General features: G+C 44.3%; 1 protein-coding gene across 2 annotated transcripts in view; it reads left to right on the forward strand.

Moving 5' to 3' along the window:
* The window catches only part of ank3b (ankyrin 3b), a 392,035-nt gene that overhangs the window by 310,411 nt on the left and 59,604 nt on the right, over window positions 1–22,020 (forward strand). For both annotated transcript variants that reach the window (XM_060841865.1, XM_060841864.1), the window contains 5 exons: window positions 4,306–4,517; window positions 11,921–12,125; window positions 14,199–14,295; window positions 17,092–17,320; window positions 20,501–20,626. In XM_060841865.1, coding sequence (XP_060697848.1) covers window positions 4,306–4,517; window positions 11,921–12,125; window positions 14,199–14,295; window positions 17,092–17,320; window positions 20,501–20,626 — 869 coding nt within the window. The remainder of the gene's footprint in view (window positions 1–4,305; window positions 4,518–11,920; window positions 12,126–14,198; window positions 14,296–17,091; window positions 17,321–20,500; window positions 20,627–22,020) is intronic.

Genomic DNA, 22,020 nt, shown 5'->3' on the forward strand with positions numbered 1-22,020 from the left:
AGCAAGTGTCTGTCTGAGATTCCCGTGAAAACTATAGGGGGATCTGATTTGATCAAGTGTTTGGCAAAGGAGGGAAAACCACCCAGAAAACTGAGGGTCAGAGGCAGTGTTTGGCGAGCTGTGGAGAAAGGCACCCTGTTTACAGGTGGTAATGTTCGGAACGCTTGGAATTAAGTGGAAGATGGAGGCAACCAACTAGAACTGCTTAGTCTTGTTACTTTGTGATTTGAGGGAAAATAAAGGATACTAAGTGACTTTGAGGAGCATGCAAAATATTTGACAGGCAGGTTTGAACACAGGAACTCCCAACAGCACAGTGAGAACCAGTTACAATTGACAGCTAGATGGCTGGAGTCCAAAACAGGATAAGGTGTAAATGCAAGTGCATAAATAATGGGAATAGACCTCAGTTGTAACTGTTGTGGCAGCCAAATTTTCATATTTGTTTGAAAATAGGTAGGAGCGGTTTGGATCCATTGACCAGGGGCATACACATAGAATTGCAGCAAATTGGCTTCATGATGATAAGCACAGTGTACAACAGCAGACTAGTTATGGTGATCCTGTATAAGGCATTGCTTAGACCTCATTTAGAGTATTGTGTATGGTTCTGGGTCCGCACTATAGCAAGGATGTGGAGACAGCGTGAAAGATCTGATCTGATTTGATTTGTTATTGTGACATGTACCGAGCTACAGTGAAAGGTTTTGTTTTGTGAGCAGTGTAGGCAGATCATACCATACAAAGTGCATGAGTGTGACAGGACAGAGGGAGGAATGCAAGAGGTTTACGCGAATAGTTCCAGGGATGAAATGCTTCACAGTGAACGATTGGAGAGAGAACCGACAGGAGGTTTTGAAATTCGGGGGAGGGGTCGTGAACAGAGTGAGTTAGGAGAAACTGTTCCCGTGTGCGAACGAATTAAGAACCAGAGGGCACCATTTTGAGAGAGGTTTGGACAAGAAGCAAGTATGAGGTGAGGGAGAAAACCAAAATTTACGTGCAGTAAGTTGTTTGGATGTGGAACATACACTGCCTGAAATTGTGGTGGAGGCAGGTTCAGTTGAGGCATTCAACAGAACATTGGATGATTATTTAAATAAAATCATTACACAAGGAAATACAAGGAAAAGGAAGGATATTGACACTAATTTTAAAAAAAACTCGGAAGAGCTGGTGCAGTGTGCTTAATTGCACTGTGACAATTAAGTTGAAGTTAACAGACTCCAAGGTATCTGAATGGGATGCACTTTTCTCTGATAATTGTCTGTTTGTAGAAATTTGTAATGGTGTTTTGGCAGAAGGAAACAAAGAAGGGTTAACAACATTGCTAGAATTTGCTTAAGAGAAATCAGAATGTGTATTTGTTGATAAACCGTGTTGCTCACTGACATTTGTTGCTTTATTGTTGGAATATTCATCCAAAAAGAAGGAAAATGATTCGTCCTGAGGACAGACTGGGTATGTGAACAGTGGGGTTGGCTACGTTTCAGGCAGCTAAAAGTACAATGGAGAAAGACAAATGATTTTGCATCTGGATTGATAAAGAAAACTCTTGTGTCACTTCAGTCCAAGGATGTGCAGGTTAGGGTGGATTGGCCATGCTAAATTACCCCATGGTGTCCAGGGATGTGCAGGCTTGGTGGATTAGTTATTGGGATAGGGTGGGGTGGAACGTTCTTTGGAGGGTTGGTGCGGATTTGATGGGCCAAATGGCTTCTATCTGCACTTCAGGGATTCTATGATTCAAGAGCATTTCTTAGTTGGCAGTAGATTTGAGTCTGTATCTGGCAAACACGGTGCTCATGTTTTACAATATCAGCAATCCTGCCTTTGGAACATTATGTTTTAATCCTGTGTAACCATCCGGGTTCCCTCTTTGTATGCCGAGAGCAGTGAATGGAGAAACTGAGAAGTTGGGTCAGAAGATTTCCAAAGAGCATCAGTGACTGCTCTTCACTAGTTCATTAACTGTAAAGTGCTTTCAAATGAGTCGTGGTCATGAAATGTGTGACAGAAATCCAAGTTCTCCTTTCACTTGAAGGAACATTTCTATTGTCTCATTTCTCCCTATAAACATGTGCCCACACACAACCGATATTGTTCCCTGATCTGACACATTTTATTTTCTTTCAAGTTAAAATTGTCCATTTTCACACTGTAGCTAGAAGGAAACTTCTGTCTCCTCCTCTTGATTTTACAAAAAAGGAACCGTATTCTGTGTGGTCTTATTCTTGGATGCTGTCCCACGCCTGAACTGCACAAGGTCCTGTGAGGAAATGGAATGTTTGAGGTTCTGGGCTGTAATGTCTTAAAGTGACAGGCAGCTTAGTGCTTTTGGTGGATTTGGTGGATTAAATTGCTACATTTGCCTTTTTTAATGTCTTTATTTACCTCATCACTTCCTTTCTTCTTCAATGAAAAGATGAGTTTACATTAGCAAAGCACTTTCAAGTCTTCCAGCTAAAAGTAAAGACATGAGTTACTTTGAAATGCAGTTAGTACTGTTCCCTATTCTAGAGAATGTGTAAAGTCCTCAAACCTTTTGATTTGAAAGGACACTGCTGCCTAAAGAACTATTTTGTGTTATTTTTTCCATCACTGACAACAAAAATGCATCTCTAGGAAGTAATTCGCAAGTAAATTTCAGATCAGAATTGTAAAGACTGGAAGGCAGGGAGATTCAAGTACTGTACACAAATCCAGAAAATCAACTCAGTGTGAAAAGAGTGATGGCCTTTGTGCTGTGGGAACAATAGAACAGTTGTTTGTTGTTGCACTAGTAATTGAGGCATTTGGACTTCAGAGATATGACTTTATGACTGGATTTTAAATTCAGTCAATTACATAAATGTGGAATAAAAAGGTTGCATCATTAACAGTAATCATATCATCACCAGATTTGCATTAAAAATCCATCTGGTTCACTAACTGGAAGGAAATTGGCCTTCCTATCCATATATATGCGACTCCTGATCCACAACAAAATGGCCGACTCTGAAATGCTGACTGAAAAGGCCTTGGAGAGACAATCAGGGATAGGTAATAAATGCTGGTCTTGCTAACAATACTGATACCTGTGAATGAATTTGAGTAAAGAGTCACATCGCTGCTGGGGCTTTACCTGAAATGTTGTGTCTGAAACTGGGCATCACATTTTAGAAAGGATGCTAAGGTCTTATTTGGCTGTAGAGGAAGTTTCCTGTAATGGAACACTGGGGATAAGGAAGATAGGGAGACGTTATTCAGAGTGCTGTGTAAATTGGTAACCAGAGGACACAGATTGAAAATAATTTGGAGATTGAGAATTCTTTTTTGACAAAACAGCTTTTTGTGTGGTCGAGAATGCACTGCCTGAAAGTGATATGATGATGCTGTGGCTTTAAGAGGTTATTTTGTCCTGGACTTTTTTAAGAGAGATTGAACGAGAGGTGTCTGTAAGCAAGCAAACAGCTTGTGAGGCCTTGGGGTTTTTTCAGTTGGGACAATAGAAGCAGCCTGGATGGGTGAGGCCACCTGTCACAGACCAGGATTTCTAGTTTTTTTTTAGTTTTTAGGTTTAGCTTTAACAGTTACTGTTGTGGGCTTGAAGAAGTGGAAGCTATCTTTACCCTCTCTCAGTTACAGCTCGAAACTGGAGTTTCTCTGGGTTACCTGTGAGACAAATCCATTTTTCTGAATTTGCCTTTTTACCACGGGGTGTGTTTATGGAATATTACTATATTGGAACAGTTAATTAGGAATAGTTACTAAATCTATTATTCGGTTAGGTTTTCCACGAGAGTTATTATTCTAAATTCCTCTTTATTTGGATGTGATTTAACTATAATGTTTAAATAAATTATGTTTTGCTTAATGCTGAGTAGTTTGACCACTCACATTGCATCCAAAACAACCACTTTACATTTGCCTTATAAATAATAAAAAGTTAGCGTCGAGGCTACCATCTTAAAATATTTTGAGGGGTCTGATCTCGTCCATAACAGTGTGATGGAAGAAGTTTCAGTTGCACTTTTGACAAGCAGTTGAAAAAGAGGGCAATGCAGGGCTAACGGGAAAGAACAGCAGAGTGGATTTATAGTGGGAAATTCTTACATGGAGCTAAAATCGATGCAATGGGCAGAATGGCCACTGTCTGATAATAATTCCAGGTGGCTATCTTTGTGCACTATCATTTCATCAGTTTTAAGTAAGGATCACATTTAAACTGTGTGAGCAGAATGATAATGGAAGTTTAATGGGTGTTTGTGTGCAAGTCAGAACACCAGTGCTCTGAAAGCGATATTTTCATCCATTCTCATTTAGAACTCGACAGCGCCGAAGAGCTGGAGAAGAAGCGCATCTGTCGGATCATCACCAAGGATTTTCCGCAGTATTTTGCCGTGGTGTCACGGATAAAACAAGAAAGTAATCAGATGGGACCGGAAGGTGGGATGTTGAGCAGCACGAACATTCCTCTTGTTCAGGCATCCTTCCCAGAGGGCGCTCTCACCAAGAGGATCCGCGTGGGCCTCCAGGTAAGGGGCTTTGTCAGTTCTCCTCAGAGGGGAAAGCCATGGTCCAGTGTCACTCCCGTTCAATGCAGCAGTGAAGGTTTGTGGAAGTGGGGAGGTTCACAAATAGCATGCCACCCCAGAACCAACAGCACCCGCCACTTCACTCTCTCTTGCCTTCTCCCATTTCCGACATAGTTGTAATGAGAACGGGCATTGCCAGTGCGCGTCTACTCTCATGGTGGGAGGTGGGTCAAACCCGTCATCAGCTGACAGTGCAACACCTAGAGGCAGATCAAAACCCAGCCTCCTGAGCAAAATGGATCAAACTTCGACCCAATCCCCTTGCGGTTATCGTGAATATTGAGAGCACAGAGGTCAGCTGGGTATTCTCAAGATTAAATTTCCCTTGTAAATATCTGTTTCACTTTGTTCATACATGTGTATCATCATTATTTGGCAAAACTAATTTATTCAGAGAGTGGACTGCACAAATGCACCTCATGGTTGATACACTTTGGTGGTTATGGGAGAGTTAGGCACATTTCCTTTACAGGAGAAGAAACAGCATTGTGATTTCAATTGGTTTTGATTGACTGGTCATGCTGCTACTCTGTGTCTTAATTATAGGCTCAGCCAGCTCCGAAATGACTCCCTGAAGGCTGATGTCCCATCACCAAGTCACCCTTTATTTACGCGTGCGTAGTACGTGACACGGACCCAGCTAGCTCAGAGCTGGTTCCTATAGTCAAGAGAACCTCTGAGACTCCTGTTTTTTTTAATTTTATTAAACAAATTACAAAACAGTTTACAAAAAGGAAAACAGTTAACATTTACAGCTGTATACAAGAGACAGCAATTTTACAAGGGAGAGGAGCAGCAAAGCCAGGCCCCACACCCTACCGTTCAACCAGTTTACAGGGAGATGAGGACAAACCTCAAATCCCAGTTCCACATATGACAAGACAGTAACAACGACATTTGTACATGAGACAATACTGTTACATACAGAAGTGCAAACAATACAGACCCAGCAAGCCCCCACCCCTCCCACCTTCCGACCTCTCTAAGGCAGCCCGCCCCTACCCACCTTCCGGCTCTCGGTTCACCCCGTGCCCCTTCCAGTTCTTGGTCCGCCCTCACACACCTTTCGACCACCTCTAGGACAGCCTGTCCCAATTACCCCTTCTCAGGACGACAGCGCTCAGAACGGCCTACCCACCATCTGGCTCTCGGGGCGACTCGCATCAGGGTGGCCAACCACCCTCTGGCTTTCGGGACAGCCTACCAACCTTCAGGTTCAAGGATGGCCTACCCACCCTCCGGCTCTCGGGGTGACAGCTTTCAGGACGACCCATGAGTCTCCCAGCTCACAGTAAGGCCTGCCAAACCCAGGGACACAAGACCGTGCAGGTGTCCAACCAACCAACACAAAACAGTTAATTATGTAAAAACAGAGTCCTTTCTGGTCCACAGTCCAAATATATAGAGTCTTCAAAATATAGAGTCCATTCCCAGGAATGGAGTCCACTCCAGTTTATGAGGTGCATTGTCCAAAATGGAGTTCACTCCAAACTGCAGAGTCCACTGCTAAAAAAAACAGTCCACAGCCAAGGGCAGAGTCCACTCCTGGAGGCATCAAATGCACACTCCACAGCACACAGGTGTTCAGTCTCCATGGAGTCCTGGTCCAGCCTTGGAGAGCCAGGCCCACTCACAGGAACACAGTACATTGTACAGGTGCAGTTAACTCACAGGGGTTTGGTCCACTCCTGAAGGAAAGGTCTTCTCCCAGACTCCAGGATACAGCAACTGCTCACCTCTCAGCACACACACAGGTGTTCAATCTTCAGAGGCCCAGTCCCAGGGCTCGGCCTCCCCACAGGAACAGCTCCTCTGGTGAAATGTATGTCTTCCACAAAGGCTCAGTCCAAATACCAATAAAAAGTGAAGACACATACAATAAAAAACAAAGAAAACTAGAGTCCAAGGGCTAAGCCCTACCATAAAATTAACATTGTCCTTTTCTCAAAGGAGTAAAAAGAGAAAAAAAGAATAACACACAGGCTGTAACCAGCCAGTGAAACAATCCCCTAATGAGAACTGAAACACATTATGTTAAACTCCTGATGCACAATCAGGCCTCACTAAAAGGAATACCAGTTAACAGACTGGCTAAATAATTCAGCCAGTTCAGGAATCAGGTTTTCTCCCTCCAAAAAAAAGGAAGCAGAAACCAACAGTAACATACCGACTGTAACACCAGCCAGCACAGAGTCAGTCCCCTAAAATGAGGGGAATCTAAATCTCGTGTTTATTTTTTTTTGACAGGGGGAATTTACTTTTTTTTTGTTTTCTTTTAATTAACCCCCACACTGCCGCCTAACTACGGTAGTGCATATTTTTTCCTCAGCACCCATGGTGTGTGTGTGCAGGTGTGAGACGCAGTGAGAGACACAAAGTGCACAAATCTTTATTCAATTTCCACCACCAGGAAGATAGGAAAACACCCGGCTGGCCTGTGACGAGCAGTGCCCTTCACATCAAAGGGTAATGCTGTGTGATCAAAACAGTGAAGTGGAGGGCAGGGATTAAATTAAAATAGAGTTGGAGGGGAATCTCATGTTCATATCTGCCAGCTTGGGCTCCCTGATTGGACCAGGTTAACAGCCCCAATGAGAGAACTCATATTCTGTGAGGTCCACTGGCTGACCTTGTCACCATCACGACAGGCTCTCCTTTCTGTCCATGGTCAAGAAGGGTGTCTGAGATCATTAACTCTGGTGTGAGATCATTGAAATGTTGTAGGTGAGCCCAATGGATTCTGCCAGATAAAATCCTCAAGTGGGCATACAGTTGGACAGTGCTGATATCATTCTTGAAGTCCCCTTGTCCTTACTTTGACTGACTGTACTAACTCCTCCCCAGTAGTGGGAATGCCCTTTTGCATTTAGACAATAGGTGCAGGAGTAGGCCATTTGGCCCTTTGAGCCAGTACCGCCATTCATTATGATCATGGCTGATCATCCACAATCAGTATCCTGTTCCTGCCTTATCCCCATTACCCTTGATTCAACTATCTCTAAGAGCTCTGCCCATCTCTTTCTTAAAAGATTCCAGAGACTTGGCCTTCACTGCCCTCTGGGGCAGAGCATTCCATACACCCACCACTCTCTGGGTGAAGAAGTTTCTCCTCATCTCTGTCCTAAATGGCCTCATTTCATTCCTCCACGCACAGCCCCTCCCGATGTCTTTTCCTGATGCTCCTTCCATTCCTCCATGATCCCAACTCCACTCACCAATGACCAGTCTAGAGTCTCTGTGCCAGCTAGCATTATTCTGCCCGCCCTCATCCTGTACAGTTAATGAAGAGAAACCACTGACCGTGCACACGTCTGCTCAGTGCCGTCAGGTGGATGTTGCCTTTCAACAAATGCAAAATTAAGAATGCAGGATGTAATATTTTCAAGAAGCCTTATGCAAATGAGTATTCATGGGACATTAGAAACATGAACCCACCATGGGCTGACATGAGGTTTTAACTCGGCACCACAACTCGTTGTGGGGATAATGATATTTCACATCCCATCAATGTAGTCACCCCACTATGTTTCACATTCTTGAGATTCTGTAAACTTGTCCCTAGGTATTATGGCAGAACAGTAACTTGTTGACTTACAGATTCGGGTAAATGATATACACATCTGTTACTGTGTTACACACAGAGAAATGTATGGAATCCTACCATAGCTGCTGTGATGGTGACACTGACTGGAAGCCTTTGATATATCATCACGTCGAGGTACTTGGGTCCAGACGGACAGTAAGACCATGGATTGTATTCAGTAGCATGATGCAGGGTCGGGAAACTATGGTAACCATTAGAGACTTGAGGTGCCAAAAGTGCATAGCACAGGCAATTCTGTGGATGTTCGTAAAAGCAGTTTTATTGGAGCGAATGTGGAAGGTCCGTTTCGTTGGGTTGTTGAGGATGTGGGTAGTTATTACTAACAAGGAGAATGGGGAGCAGTTAATCTGTTGTAAGTTATCGGTAACACTGTGGAGAGCACAGTCCTTGGTTTACGCAGGGGATTGTCAGTGAATTGGTAAACTATGGTCCAAACAAAAGGAGAATGGTGTGAAAATTTGAGACTGAGGAGAACACAGGGCTTTGGCAAAATAGCATGGAAGCTGGATCAATATTCGGGTCCCCAACTCCTAATATTTGCACCAATTCAGCAAGCCAGGTGGGTACCCGTGTCATACACCCCTGTGTTCAGTGCTAAACTCTGAGCTGCTTTTACCATTATTATTCTGCATGTTGAAATATTTTCCATCAACTTTAAAGATGCAGTTGTTTTAACTGAAACATGCTTGATTGTACATACTGCGGATGAATTCAATCTAAATATAGGGCTGGTTCGGTTTGTCCACTCTGCCAGAGGTCGTGTTAAAAAGGGAGCAGAGGGAAACGATCAAGTTTCATCACAGCCCCCCCCCCCCCGATTCCTCAACCCACACTTCCTGTGAATGGGGCTCTCCTCTGAGAGCTCAGCATTGTGGACTTAGCCTTTCCTTTTAGAAAACTGAAGTGGGTGTTGACGAGCAGATCTGTGCTGGCAAGTGTACTGCATTTTCTGAAAATTCTGTAGTGACTTTACAGAAAAAAAATTCTCTTCCTGTGGGACCCTCGGTGCACTCCAGCTGCAGATTCAGCTCTCTTCATCAGTTTCTGATTAATTTTGATTTTATAGCTAAAAAGGAATGAAATAATACCAGAACAATGCTAGCATATGATCATATAGAGTCAAAGAGCATGGAGACAGACCCTTTAGTCTAACCAGCCCATGCCAAACATAATCTCAAACTAAACCAGTCCCACCTGCCTGCTCCTGGCCCCTATCCCTCCAAATCTTTCCTATTCATGGACTTATCCAAGTGTATTTTAAACATTGTTAATTCTCTCTGGGTTTTGAATCTTGGGGCACCCAGCGAATGGCCATCATTAATGGGCATAAGAGCAGATCAGTGTGCCCCTGGAGCCATTCAGTTGGAACATCAGCTGACCTTTGTCCTCAGTGCGGGAGATTGACACTATCTCCTTCCCCTCTGATGGTTTAAACCTAGAGGTAATATCTAGAAATCTATTCAATGGCAGAGCCTCTAAGCACAGTACTGTGAAATAGGGATGAACTCTGGAAGGGTGTGTAAGCTCCTGGAGGTGCCGGTGTTGGACTGGGGTGTACAAAGTTAAAAATCACACAACCACCTGATGAAGGAGCAGCGTTCCGAAAGCTAGTTGGACTATAACCTGGTGTTGTGTGATTTGTAACATTAAGCTCCTGGCAGTCGCATAAAACACGTAGAGTGCCAGCCTATTACACAGCAACCACTCTGAACCAACTTCTGTTGGCTGTTGATTGATCTCCACGTGATCTAAAGCACCTCTGTTAGCTTTGAGTGTCTGAACTAATTTTTCGGCTTTTCCTTTTCCTGCCCCCAATTATCACATTACTTCCCTTGGGAGCTTGCTGTGCCAAAATGGATGCTGCATTTCCAATGTAAATGGCTGCCGATATTTCTGACCCTTTTGCACTCGGAGGCCTGGAGACAAACTCCTTCAGTGACCAGATGTGATTTGCGATGCCTATTCCCTGTCAGTACGTCTGTGCACCGTGTAAACAGTGCAGATTGTAACTTGGCCAGTCCGGACATCTGAGGAACAAGGACAGAAACAAGATCTAACAACCAGGTCTAAGGACAATTGCAAAGCAGCAAGGTCTTAATCCCCCCCCAGATGCTGAGTGTCTGTCTGCCTGATGGAGACAGAGCTTCACTTTGAGCTGTCTGGCACTCCCAATATCATCTCTTTCTTTTTGTTTTGTTTTCAAAGCCTGGTCTTATATATCCATAATCTCTGAGAGATGCAAATTACGTGTTTAGATTTTTCCCTTCAACTTACCCTACCCTCAACTTCACTCAAGGTAGGTGGTGCTGTTTTTCGTGCATGTTTGCTAATCCTTTGGAGCTGCTCCAATTCTGAGTTCATCGTTCTGTCTAGCCTGGCACGCTCCAGCCCAGTTCCAGATATGCACAGCTGCTATTAGTGGATTTGCCAAGTTTCCTTAAGCTCAACACTAGCAGGAACTTAAGAGTAAAGTTAAATCCTTCATTCTGTGACTTGAGATCTCTTCCTTTATTAAACTCCTCTTTATTCATCCGTCGCTTACTTTACACTGCATGATATCCAGGCTGAATCTCTGCCATTAATACAAGGTAAATCCACCAATCCCACAGACACTGTGGATCAGGGAATCAGTACTAAAGTTTGTAGCCTCCTCAATAGCCAGCAGTCTCTGGGAGCACGGCTCCTGCTGTGAGCAAAGGATTCAGGAAAGAATCCTGCTACGTTATTATTGTAGCAGTGGGTTGCCATGTTAAGCACCTATTCCAACTGGTTCCACTGCTTGATTACTTCACAGTTTGTAAAGGTGCTGATGATGCTGTAGGTTGAGGTATTGGCTGCACGAGTACATCAAAATGAAACTGTGCAGACATCCTCTGTCCAGAGAGTGTTCTCTGCAACCAACTCCTAGCCCAAAATATCTTGAGATGATCTTACGAAAGATGGTTTTAATCCCAGCTTCATACTGGGGGGGGGGGTGGCTCATGTAGATTGAGTATCATTCTATTCCCCCTCAAAGTGAATGTGGTACAAACCTTCAAGATACTGAAAGGTTCAGACTTTATACATCCAAAGCTTTTCTGCTGTGTACAGTGTTTAGGCATAAAGAGTCTGATTGTAAAAGCAAAGGGCAATGGAAACTGTAGGAAGAACACACTTACTTTAACCAGAGACTGATAAATACGTGAAACAGATTCCAGTCAAGTCCGGCTGTTTGTGGGGGCATACAAACAAAACCTGTGAATGGTGCAATCGCAAGTGGCGAGAATTTACTATTGTGACATGGGCAGTGCAACCAGACCTTTCAGCGGGTATGAAGAGGGAGTGGAATTATTTCTCTTGTCTGTAATTGGTTTCAAGACCATTAGAAAGGCATCAAGTCTATGGGTAGATGGGCCAATAAGCACTCCATCTACCAATTGTGTTACTCTGTAAATAGGTGGACCTTGTGGAGAATTCCTGTGTCCATGATTCCTGAACAATGTGTTCCCACTGGATGCATCGGTTTTATTGCAACTTTCAGCTACTTGTCAGACTGCGAAAATTTCCTCACTGTTCCCTTTGACCTGGAGTTATCTGTAAGATTGACAAATACAGGCAATTCGTTGGAAATAGCTGAACATTACAAAGCACGTTGGTTTTAAGCTCTGCCATCTACTCTCCATTCATTGTCAACTGATCTGTGATGGGAAATGGGATCCTCCTTGTCCAGCTTTACTTTTGATTTGACCTTATTCCACAGGCTCAGCCAGTCCCAGATGAACTCGTCAAAAAGATCCTTGGGAACCGAGCCACGTTTAGTCCGATAGTGACTGTGGAACCCAGGAGAAGAAAATTCCACAAACCTATCACGATGACGATTCCAGTGCCGCCAACATCAGGAGGTGATGTTTCAAATGGCTACAGAGGGGAAACACCAAGCCTCAGGCTGCTGTGTAGTATAACAGGTTAGTTTGCCCTCGATACTTATTGATGCTGTGCTTTTTTGTTGAAAATTATTATTCACTCGTGGCACATGGGCATCACTGACTGAGCCAGCATTTATTGCCTGTCCCTAATTGCCCCTTGAGAAGGTGGTGGTGAGCTGCTGTCTTGAATCGATGCAGTCCATGTGCTGTAGGTTGACCCATAATGCCCTTCCAGAGAGAGTTCCAGGATTGTGACCCATTGAAGGAACGGCAGTATATTTCCAAGTCAGAGTGGTGAATGGTTTGGAAGGTACTGCCTAAGGATCTCTGGTGAATTTCTCATTGCAACTTATAGATGGTATAAACTGCTGCTCCTGAGCATTGGAAATGGCAGATGAAATCAAAATATATAGTTTTCTTATTCATTCTTAGCATGCAGAAGTTGCAGGCAAGATCAGCCTTTATTGCCCATCCCAAATTGTCCTGGAGAAAGTGGTGGTGAGTCACCTTCTTGAGCTTCTGCAATCTATGACATTTAGCTATTCCACAGCACTGTTAGGGAGCTCCAGGATTTTAAATCAGTGACACTGAAGGGACAGCATTGGTTTGGAGGGGAACTCACAGGTAATGGTGTTCCCATGTGTCTGCAGTTCTTGCTTGCGCTGGAATTGAGTGGCTTGGTGGGCTATTTCAGAAAGCAGCTCAGAGTCAACACTATTGCTGTAGGCCACAGGTAAGGACAGCAGATATCATTCCCAAAAGGACATTCATGACCCAGAACGGTTTTACTGACAGTCAGGAGTGGTTTCATATTTTCTATAAACTTTCAATTCCAGATTTTATCAAATTCAAATTTCACCATGGTGGAATTTAAACGCATGTACTGAGAAAATTAGCAAAGAGTTCTGGATTGCGAGCCTGTGATAAAACTATGCCACTGCCTCTGTTGCTGTATCTTTACCGATCCAGACAATTGGAGAGTATTCCATCACACTCCTGACATGGTTAAACACTAGTGTTGTTACATCCTGCCTCATATATTTAGCCTTTACACAATTGTCCCAGTATTTCCCCTTATACATAGGTAACTTGTTACTGCACATGGAATTGTGATGAAGGTGAAAATAAAACACCTAGACTGGTTGGAGGTTCCACGTGTCAAAGTGTATCTGATTTGATTTATTATTTTCACATGTACAGAGATACAGTGAAAAGTATTGTTTTGCGTGCTATCCAGATAAATCATGCTTTACATAAGTTCATCAGGGTAATAGAACCGAATGCAAAATATAGTGTGACAGTGTCAGAGAAAATGCAGAGAAATGCCGCTTTCTGGGCGGCACGGTGGCACAATGGTTAGCACTGCTGCTTCACAGCGCCAGGACCCGGGTTCATTTCCCGCCTCAGGCGACTCTCTGTGTGGAGTTTGCGCATTCTCCCCGAGTCTGCATGGGTTTCCTCCGGGTGATCCGGTTTCCTCCCACAATCCAAAAATGTGCAGGTTAAGTGAGTTGGCCATGCTAAATTGCCCGTAGTGTTAGGTGAAGGGGTAAATGTAGAATGGGTCTGGGTGGGTTACGCTTCGGCGGGTTGGTGTGGTCTTGTTGGGCTGAAGGGCCTGTTTCCACGCTATAGATAATCTTAAAAAAAAGATGAGCGCAAATATATGAGAGGTCCATTCATCAGTCTGGTAACAGCAGGAAAGAAGCTGTTCTTGAATCTGTTGGTGCGTGTTTTCAAACTTCTGTATCTTCTGCCCGATGGAAGAGGGTATAACCAGGGTGGGAGGGGTCTTTGATTTATGTGGGCTGCTTTCCCGAGGCAGCGGGAAGTGTAGATGGAGTCAGTGGATAAGAGGTTTGTATGCATGATGGACTGGGCAGCGTTCACAACTCTGTGTAATTCCTTTGGCGAAGCTGTTGCCATACTGAGTTGTGATGTTGTGAATAGGATGTGTTCTATGGTGCATCTATAAAAGTTGTTATGAGGTAGATTTAGTCACTATGTATTTGATATTCCAGAAATGAAGTCTTATCATTGTTGTACAGTGAGGAAGCCAAAGGCCTACATCACTTGTTCTCACTGCTGTCATTTTCTCTTTTTACTTGGTAGGAGGTACATCACCTGCTCAGTGGGAAGAGATCACAGGAACTACACCATTAACCTTTGTGAATGATGCTGTCTCCTTCACAACAAATGTTTCAGCCAGGTACGGTTTTCCAAAACAATTTCCCTTGCTAAGTATCCAGCCATTTTAGCTGGAGGGCACAAAGGATGTTCCTTCACTTGTCGATAATTCTAACCAAATGTGCTGAAGCTGTGATGAAAATAGCCAAACTACTACTTCAACTCTGTTTGCAAAGATAAATGAGTGAACAATTTTGCTATTTTAACAAGGAGGGTGATTTGTCAGGAATACCTGTTTGGATTTGAATCTTTGTCCTGTACAGGCAGACACGTGTTCTGCCTGAAGAATGTTTTCGTATTTCAGTTCTCAAAATTAATGGCTCTTCTTGTTTGCTCTGTAAGTGATCTGTCATGTAGTGCTTTAATGATGTTTAGTTTTGGCTTTGAATACCTTCAAAGTGAAATTTAACTCATCATTTCTGAACTGCCACTTTTTGTTTTATGTTGCTTAATTTAAATCATTCTGAGTGTTTCTGAGTTCTCCAGACTGGGCCATATCCCACTAAATTGTCGAGATTTTAAGAGCCTTTTTAAAATAAAGCATGTGAAAGAAATACTAAGGAAGAACACGAAGACATTTCCAGAGAATCAAATTGCTACCAAGCCCCTGCATTCAAAATCAGCTGTATGATGGTCGGTTGCCCTCATTCGTTTTGGATAGGAAATAGGAGAAAATCACTTGGGGAGTTTGTTCCTTTAAAACTGCCCCCTGGTAGCAGAGTTATTTTGAACTGCTCCTGAACCCTCACTACACTTTGCCCTCTCTGTTCTCTGCTACACACTAGATCACTTCACACCTTCCATCGTAGGACTGAGAGTAGATGACTCGGCCTTTCGAGCTGTAAGGTCAGGGCTAACCTGAATTCTCCATAATCATGCCTGCCCCTGATAACCTTTCACCACTTTGCTTGTCAAAATCCATCTATTGCTGTCTTTAAAAATACTCAGGCGCTATTTCCACCACTATTTCAAGAAGAGAATTCGAAACACTCATGACCTTCTGTGACAAATACTTGTTCCTCACCTCTGTCTCAAGTGGGCAACTCCTTACTTTACACAGTGACCCTGGTTGTAGATTCTCCCATTAGAGCAGACACATTTTCAACATATTGTTTATCAAGACCTCTCATGATTGGATATGTTTTAACTGTTGCCTCTTACTCTTCTAGACTCCAGAGGACACCAGCCTAGTTTGCCTAAGCTATCCTCAAAAGATAAAACCCTCATTCTAGGGATTACTCTGGTGAACCCTCTCTGAACTGCTTCGAATGTATTTACATCCTTTCTTAGATAAGGAGATCGAAACATTACATAGTACTCCAGATGCAGCCTCACCATTGCCCTCTATATCTGACCAACACATGTTGGAGGGAGGGGGTCTGTGGTGCGGTGCGGTGCAGTGGTGGTTCATTGGTTAGCACTTCTGTCTCACAGCGCCAGAGACGCAGGCTTGATTCCACCCTCGGGAGACAGCCCGTGTGGAGTTGGTACATTCTCCCCGGGTGTGTGAGGGTTTCCTCTGGGTGCTCCAGTTTCTCCCCATAGTCCAAAGATGAGCAGGTTAGGTGGATCGGCCATGCTAAATTGCCCATAGTGTCCAGAGATGTGAAGGATAGCTGGATTAACCATGGGAAATGCAGGGCTTCAGGGTTGTGCTTGGGTCTCGGTGGGATGATCTTCAGAGGGTCGGTGTGGACTTGATGGGTCGATTGGCCTCATACCACACGATAGGATTCTCTGATTTTATATATATATATATAATATATATACATACACACACACACACATATATATATACACAATATAGCACTCCAGATATGGTCTCACCATTGCCCTCTCTAATTGATGTATACCCTCTCTACTTTTGTATTCAATTCCCCACCTGGCAATTAAATACTATCCACTTTCCTGATTACTTCCTGTATCTGCATTCAGACCATTTTGTGATTCATGCACAAAGAGACACTCCGCTGTCTGCGGCTCTGAGCTCTCACCATTTCAATACTGTATATTTTTTAAAATTCCTCCTGCCAAGATGAACAACTTGACTTGGTCATTTTCTCACTTTATATTCCAATTGCCAGACCTTTGCCAACTCCCTTAACCTGTCCACATCTTTTCGTTATCTTACGCCCTCTTTACAACTTCATTTCCCTCCGATCTTTGTGACTGTCAGTTTAATTTGTAATTTTTTTCCGTTTGCATAAAACGTTTTAGAAAGATTATACCAAGTTCCTGTATTTTAGTGAACTCAGCCTTTAGAAAACGCTTTTGTTTTGTTGTTGAGACCAGTCAGCCCGTGCTCCCTATTGTCAGCCTGTCTTGTGAACTTTTGACCCTTTCACTATCTGTGATGTCCACGTTATTTATTGACAACATACAATTTTCAAAACTATTAAACCTGCTTCAAGTCCAACTATAAGAGGTCCTCGTGACAGTTTTATTCATTAGAAAGGTTTCTAAACAAACTCAGAAACTCTTAGCAATTTCTGTTGCACCCCTACATCTCTTCATTTTCTTTCGATGTTAGAAACAGATAATGATTGTTTTCATACTTGAATAAAGTGGTAAAAAGCCCCTAATATGCAGGATGCTCTCAAAATGTCACTGCATCAGTAAAACTTTCTTCCTTTTGGTTCCAAGTGGCTAATTATTAACTTTCAAAAGAGAAACGATGTCTGATTAAAATATTCACGTGACCTGGTTTCAGAAAGTAGCTTGCAGTCTCCTGTTTTGTCTGATCGAGTGTGTTGATATGAGTGTGCGCCAATTGCTTGAGGTCTCACTGATCTTCATGTTTCTATGATTCCATGCCCAGATTTTGGCTGGTTGACTGCCGTCAGGTGCCAGAGACGGTTAGCTTGGCCACTCAACTCTACAGGGAGTTAATCTGTGTCCCGTACATGGCCAAGTTTGTTGTATTTGCCAAAATGCACGACCCCGTGGAGGCCCGTCTCCGTTGCTTCTGCATGACGGACGATAAAGTTGATAAGACGCTGGAGCAGCAGGAAAATTTCACCGAAGTGGCTCGAAGCAAAGACATCGAGGTACGGTGTCCCCTGTCACCCTGCCTTTTGGTTATACATGGGAGACGCGGTGCTCCACAGTGAGCTGGAGCAGATTACTCCAGATCACTTTGTGCAGAGATTCGTGATCCATCTCTGGATTCCCCCCCCACCGTCTGTAGATTTGCTCTTGTCTGCCGCAGTGTTGCACGCTTAAAAGGACTCAGGCGGGTAGTTATGGGGAAACCTCCCTCTGATTGGGGAATCAAAAATGTGGGGAAGAGTCTTAAAACGAGAGCTGGGTCTTTAAGGAGTGAAGTCAAGCAGCTCTTTTTTTGTATTAAAGAGAGTCAAAATGTGCCTCTCGAAAAGCTGCAGCTACTGAGGGTTGATTGGAGCTTTCAGACGGGTTACTAGTATAGAGTGATCAGGATCCAGGGCAGATACATGGGGTTGAGGTCCAGACTGGTGGTCACTATTAAATAGCGGCATAGCCTTGTGCATCTGATTGCCACCAACTCCTTCCTTTGAGAAAAATGCCTTCTTGCTTCCCTCCCATTCCACCTTTAATTTGGAGCCCTGTTCCCCCCTCCCTCAAAAAGACCCACTAATATACCTGGTAGCTAACCTAATGAAAGGGAAAGTGACGGCCGTGTGATATTATCATTAGACAATCAAAACAGAAGCTCAGCTCATGTTCTGGGGACCCAGGATTGAATCCCACCATGACAGGTGGTGAAATTTGAATTAAGAATCTACTGATGACCATAACTCCATTGTTACTTGTCAGAAAATCCCAACTCATTCATTACTGTCCTTCAGGGAAGGAACTCTGCGTCCTCACCTGGTCAGGCCTGGATATGACTGCAGACCAACAGCAATGTGATTGGCTCTCTACTGCCCTCCGAAATGGCCTAGCAAGCCACTCAGTTGTATCAATTGCGACAAAGTCTCAACAAGTAGATCACGTGGCATTAACCTAGGCACCAGAGAAGACAACAGCAGAAAGTGACCCTGCAAAGTCCTCCTTACTAACGACTGGGGGGCTAGTGCCAAAATTGGGAGAGCTGTTTCACAGACTAGTCAATCAACAGCCTGACATAGCCATGCTAACAGAATCATACTTTATAGACCATGTCCCAGATACCAGCATCACCATCCCTGGATATGTCCTGTCTCACCGGCAGGACAGGCCCAGCAGAGATGGCACTGCAGTGGTATACAGTAGGGAGAGAGTTGTTCTGGGAGTCCTCAACATTGACCCTGGACCCCATGACCCCATGGCTTCAGGTGAAACATGGGCAAGGAAACCTCCTGCTGATTACCATGTACTGTCCTCCCTCGGCTGATGAGTCAGTACTCCTCTGTGTTGAACATGTTTGGAGGAAGCACTGAGGGTGGCAAGGGCATAACATGTGCCTTGGATGGGAGATTTCAATGTCCCCCACCAGGAGGGGCTCGGCAGCAGCATCACTGACTGAGCTGTATGGGTCTTAAAGGACATAGCTACTAGACTGAGTCTGCAGCAGGTGGTGAGTGAACCAACAAGAGGGAAAAACGTACTGGATCTCATCCTTACCAATCTATCAGCTGCAGATACATCTGTCCATGACAGTGTCAATAGGAGTGACCACGGCACAGTCCTGGTGGAGATAAAGGCCCATCTTCACTTTGAGACTAACCTCCATCGTGTTGTGTGGCACTATCACCATGCTCAGTGGGACAGACTTCAAGATCTAGCAACTTAACACTGGGCATCCATGAAGTGCTGTGGGTCATCAAGAGCAGAGGAATTGTACTCCACCTCATGGCCAGGCAAATCCCCTACTCAGCCATTACCATCAAGCCAGAGATCAACCCTGGTTGAATGTGGAGTGCAGGTGTAAAATGAGGTGTCAACCTGGTGAGGCTACCAAACAGGACTACTTGCATGGATCACACCTAAGCTCGGCAGTCCTGTCATGTCCTGCCGTGAATAGTGTTGGACAATTAAACAACTCACTGGAGGAGGAGGAGGCTCCACAAATATCCTCATCTCTGCAGGAGTTCCTCAGGGTAGTGTCCTCGGCCCAACCATCTTCAGCTGCTTCATCAATGACCTTCCCTCCATCATAAAGTCAAAACTGAGGATGTTCGCTGATGATTGCACAGTATTCAGCACTATTTGTGATTCCTTAGATACTGAAACAGTCCATATTTACATACACCGAGATCTAGACGATATCCAGGCTTGGGCTCACAAGTGGCAAGTAACATTCGTGCCACACAAATGCCAAGCTATGACATCTTCAATAAGAAACAATCTAGCCATTCAATAGTGTAACTGTCACTGAACCCCCATTATCAATATACTGGAGGTTATCATTGACCTGAAACTCAACTGGACTTGCCACATGAACACAGTGGCTCTAAGGGCAGATCAGAGGCAAGGAAGACTGTGGCAAATAACTCACCTCCTGACTCCCCAAAGCCTGCCCACCATCTACAAGGCACAAGTCAGGAGTGTGATGGAATACCCCCCACTTGACTGATTGGGTGCAGTTCCAACAAGCTTGACACCATCCAGGACAAAGCAACCCACTTGATTGGTCCCACAGCCACGAGCACCTTCTCCCTCCGCCACTGATGCTCAGAAGCAGTGTGTACCATCTGTAAGATACACTGCAGACATTAACCAAAAATCCTTAGACAGAATCTTCCAAACCCGTGACCACTTCCATCAAGAAGGATAAGGGGCGCAGATACATGGGAACACCACTCCCTGCAAGTTTTCCTCTAGGCCACTCACCGTCCTGACTTGGAAATATATCGCCATTCCTTCAGTGTCACTGGGTCAGAATCCTGGAATTCCCTCCCCAAGGGTATTCTGGGTCACCTTACAACACTTGGATTGCAGGGATTCAAAAAGGCAGCTCATCACTACCTTCTCAGGGGCAGCTAATGATGGGTAATAACTGCTGGCCAGCCAGCGATGCCCACTTCCTACGAATGGATTTTTAAAAATCGACAGACTCCAGGCTGAATACAGGCAGAAGCGGCATAAGGTTCAAGTTCTCCATTGTCCGATTTGAGAAACCATTAAATCATTTTGAATAGGCTTTGTTTGTCCAGGACTGGGATTGCAAAGTGCTTTGTTCTGTCAATGTCTTGAACATGAGCTGGTTAGAATGGCCTTGCTTTCCTTCAGTCACTAGTTGTGTTTGTTTGTAATCTTGTGAACAGGTCCTGGAAGGTAAACCCATCTTTGTGGATTGCTATGGAAACCTGGTTCCCCTCGCCAAAGCAGGCCAGCAGCTGGTGTTCAACTTCTATGCCTTCAAAGAGAATCGGTTGCCCTTTGGTGTGAAGGTAAGAAAGCAACAACAACTAACTGATGCACCTTATTAGTGACACACTACTGGACTGTAACCAGCCAAAGGAAGAGGAAGTGACATCAGGACAGGTGATCAATAGCTTGGTTAATGTGGAGTCAGGTTGAGAGTGTGTTGCTGGAAAAGCACAGCAGGCCAGGCAGCATCCAAGGAGCAGGGAAAATCAACGTTTAGGGCCGGAGCCCTTCATCAGGAAATTCTTGATGAAGAACTTATGACCGAAATGTTGATTTTCCTGCTCCTCGGATGCTGCCTGACCTGCTGTGCTTTTCCAGCAACACTCTCAACTCTGATCTCCAGCATCTGCAGACCTCACTGTCTCCTAGTGAAGTCAGTTTGGTTCAGTGTTCTCACTTGTGAGCTTCTTGTCATGGATTCCAGCCAGATTGTGTCTGAATGTGCTGCATTCTCCGAGCTTCCATGTATAGGATGGAATGTTCAACCAAAGTCTAACTTCTCATTCCAGGCGAGAAAAGCAGATCCAGCTCCTAGGCACCATCCAACTGTAGGCTAACGCCGTCCAAAGTAGATCACCTGCTCGTGAAGAGATGTTAGGGCAGATGATTGCAAACCTGGTCAGAAGGGGGATGTATCTTACCAGGAGCAGGGTGAGGCCGAGAGATTTAGCAAGGCACATCAAGATTCAGATGGCTGTCCCTGTTGAATGGAGCTGGGGATGTGCATGGGAACCGGCTGCAACAATCACCACTTTGTTAGGCTTCATATCTTCAGACAGACATTGATTTTGTTCACGAACGTTTCGGTGCAAAACACTTCCCTCGTGGTCCTTGCCCCAAGCATAGACATAATAGCGACTTTGTATAAGTGAGGAAGGAAGAGGCCTGTGTCTAAAGCTTCATGTCTATTTTGAAACTCCTTCTAAGTGTGCCGGGAGAGATGTAACCTTTGTGCTATTTTTAGATGCTAACTTAATGGGTTTTCGTTCAGAACTCCAGCTGATGATGATCAGGACGTGGTGACCGGCCTAGCGCACTTCCAGTTCCAAAACCTTTGCCATAAAATAGCGGTTTCTTTTTTTTTTGTAGCTGAAAGCAGCATAAAGATGCTGCAAAACAAAGACAACTTGATCTAATACTGAGTGAAGCAATCTTTAATCAAGAGGATAGAATGACCTGCCTATGTATTGACCATTTCATGTCCTTAGGGCCTCTGTGCAGCCATTGAATTGTATTCATTGTTGTATTGTAGGGTCACATGGCAGCTAATTGGGCACAGCAAGGTCCCACACAATCTGACGTTGTGTAGGTAGTTGATTTTCCAGATGTTGATTTCGGGATGAACAACGCAGTACAGGTCTCCCTTGGTACGCGTTTAGATGTTGTACAGCGAGCACTGCCCTGCATCTGCTGG

The sequence above is a fragment of the Hemiscyllium ocellatum genome, chromosome 22 (genome assembly GCF_020745735.1).
Source record: "Hemiscyllium ocellatum isolate sHemOce1 chromosome 22, sHemOce1.pat.X.cur, whole genome shotgun sequence".
NCBI classification, from domain to species: Eukaryota; Metazoa; Chordata; class Chondrichthyes; order Orectolobiformes; family Hemiscylliidae; genus Hemiscyllium; species Hemiscyllium ocellatum.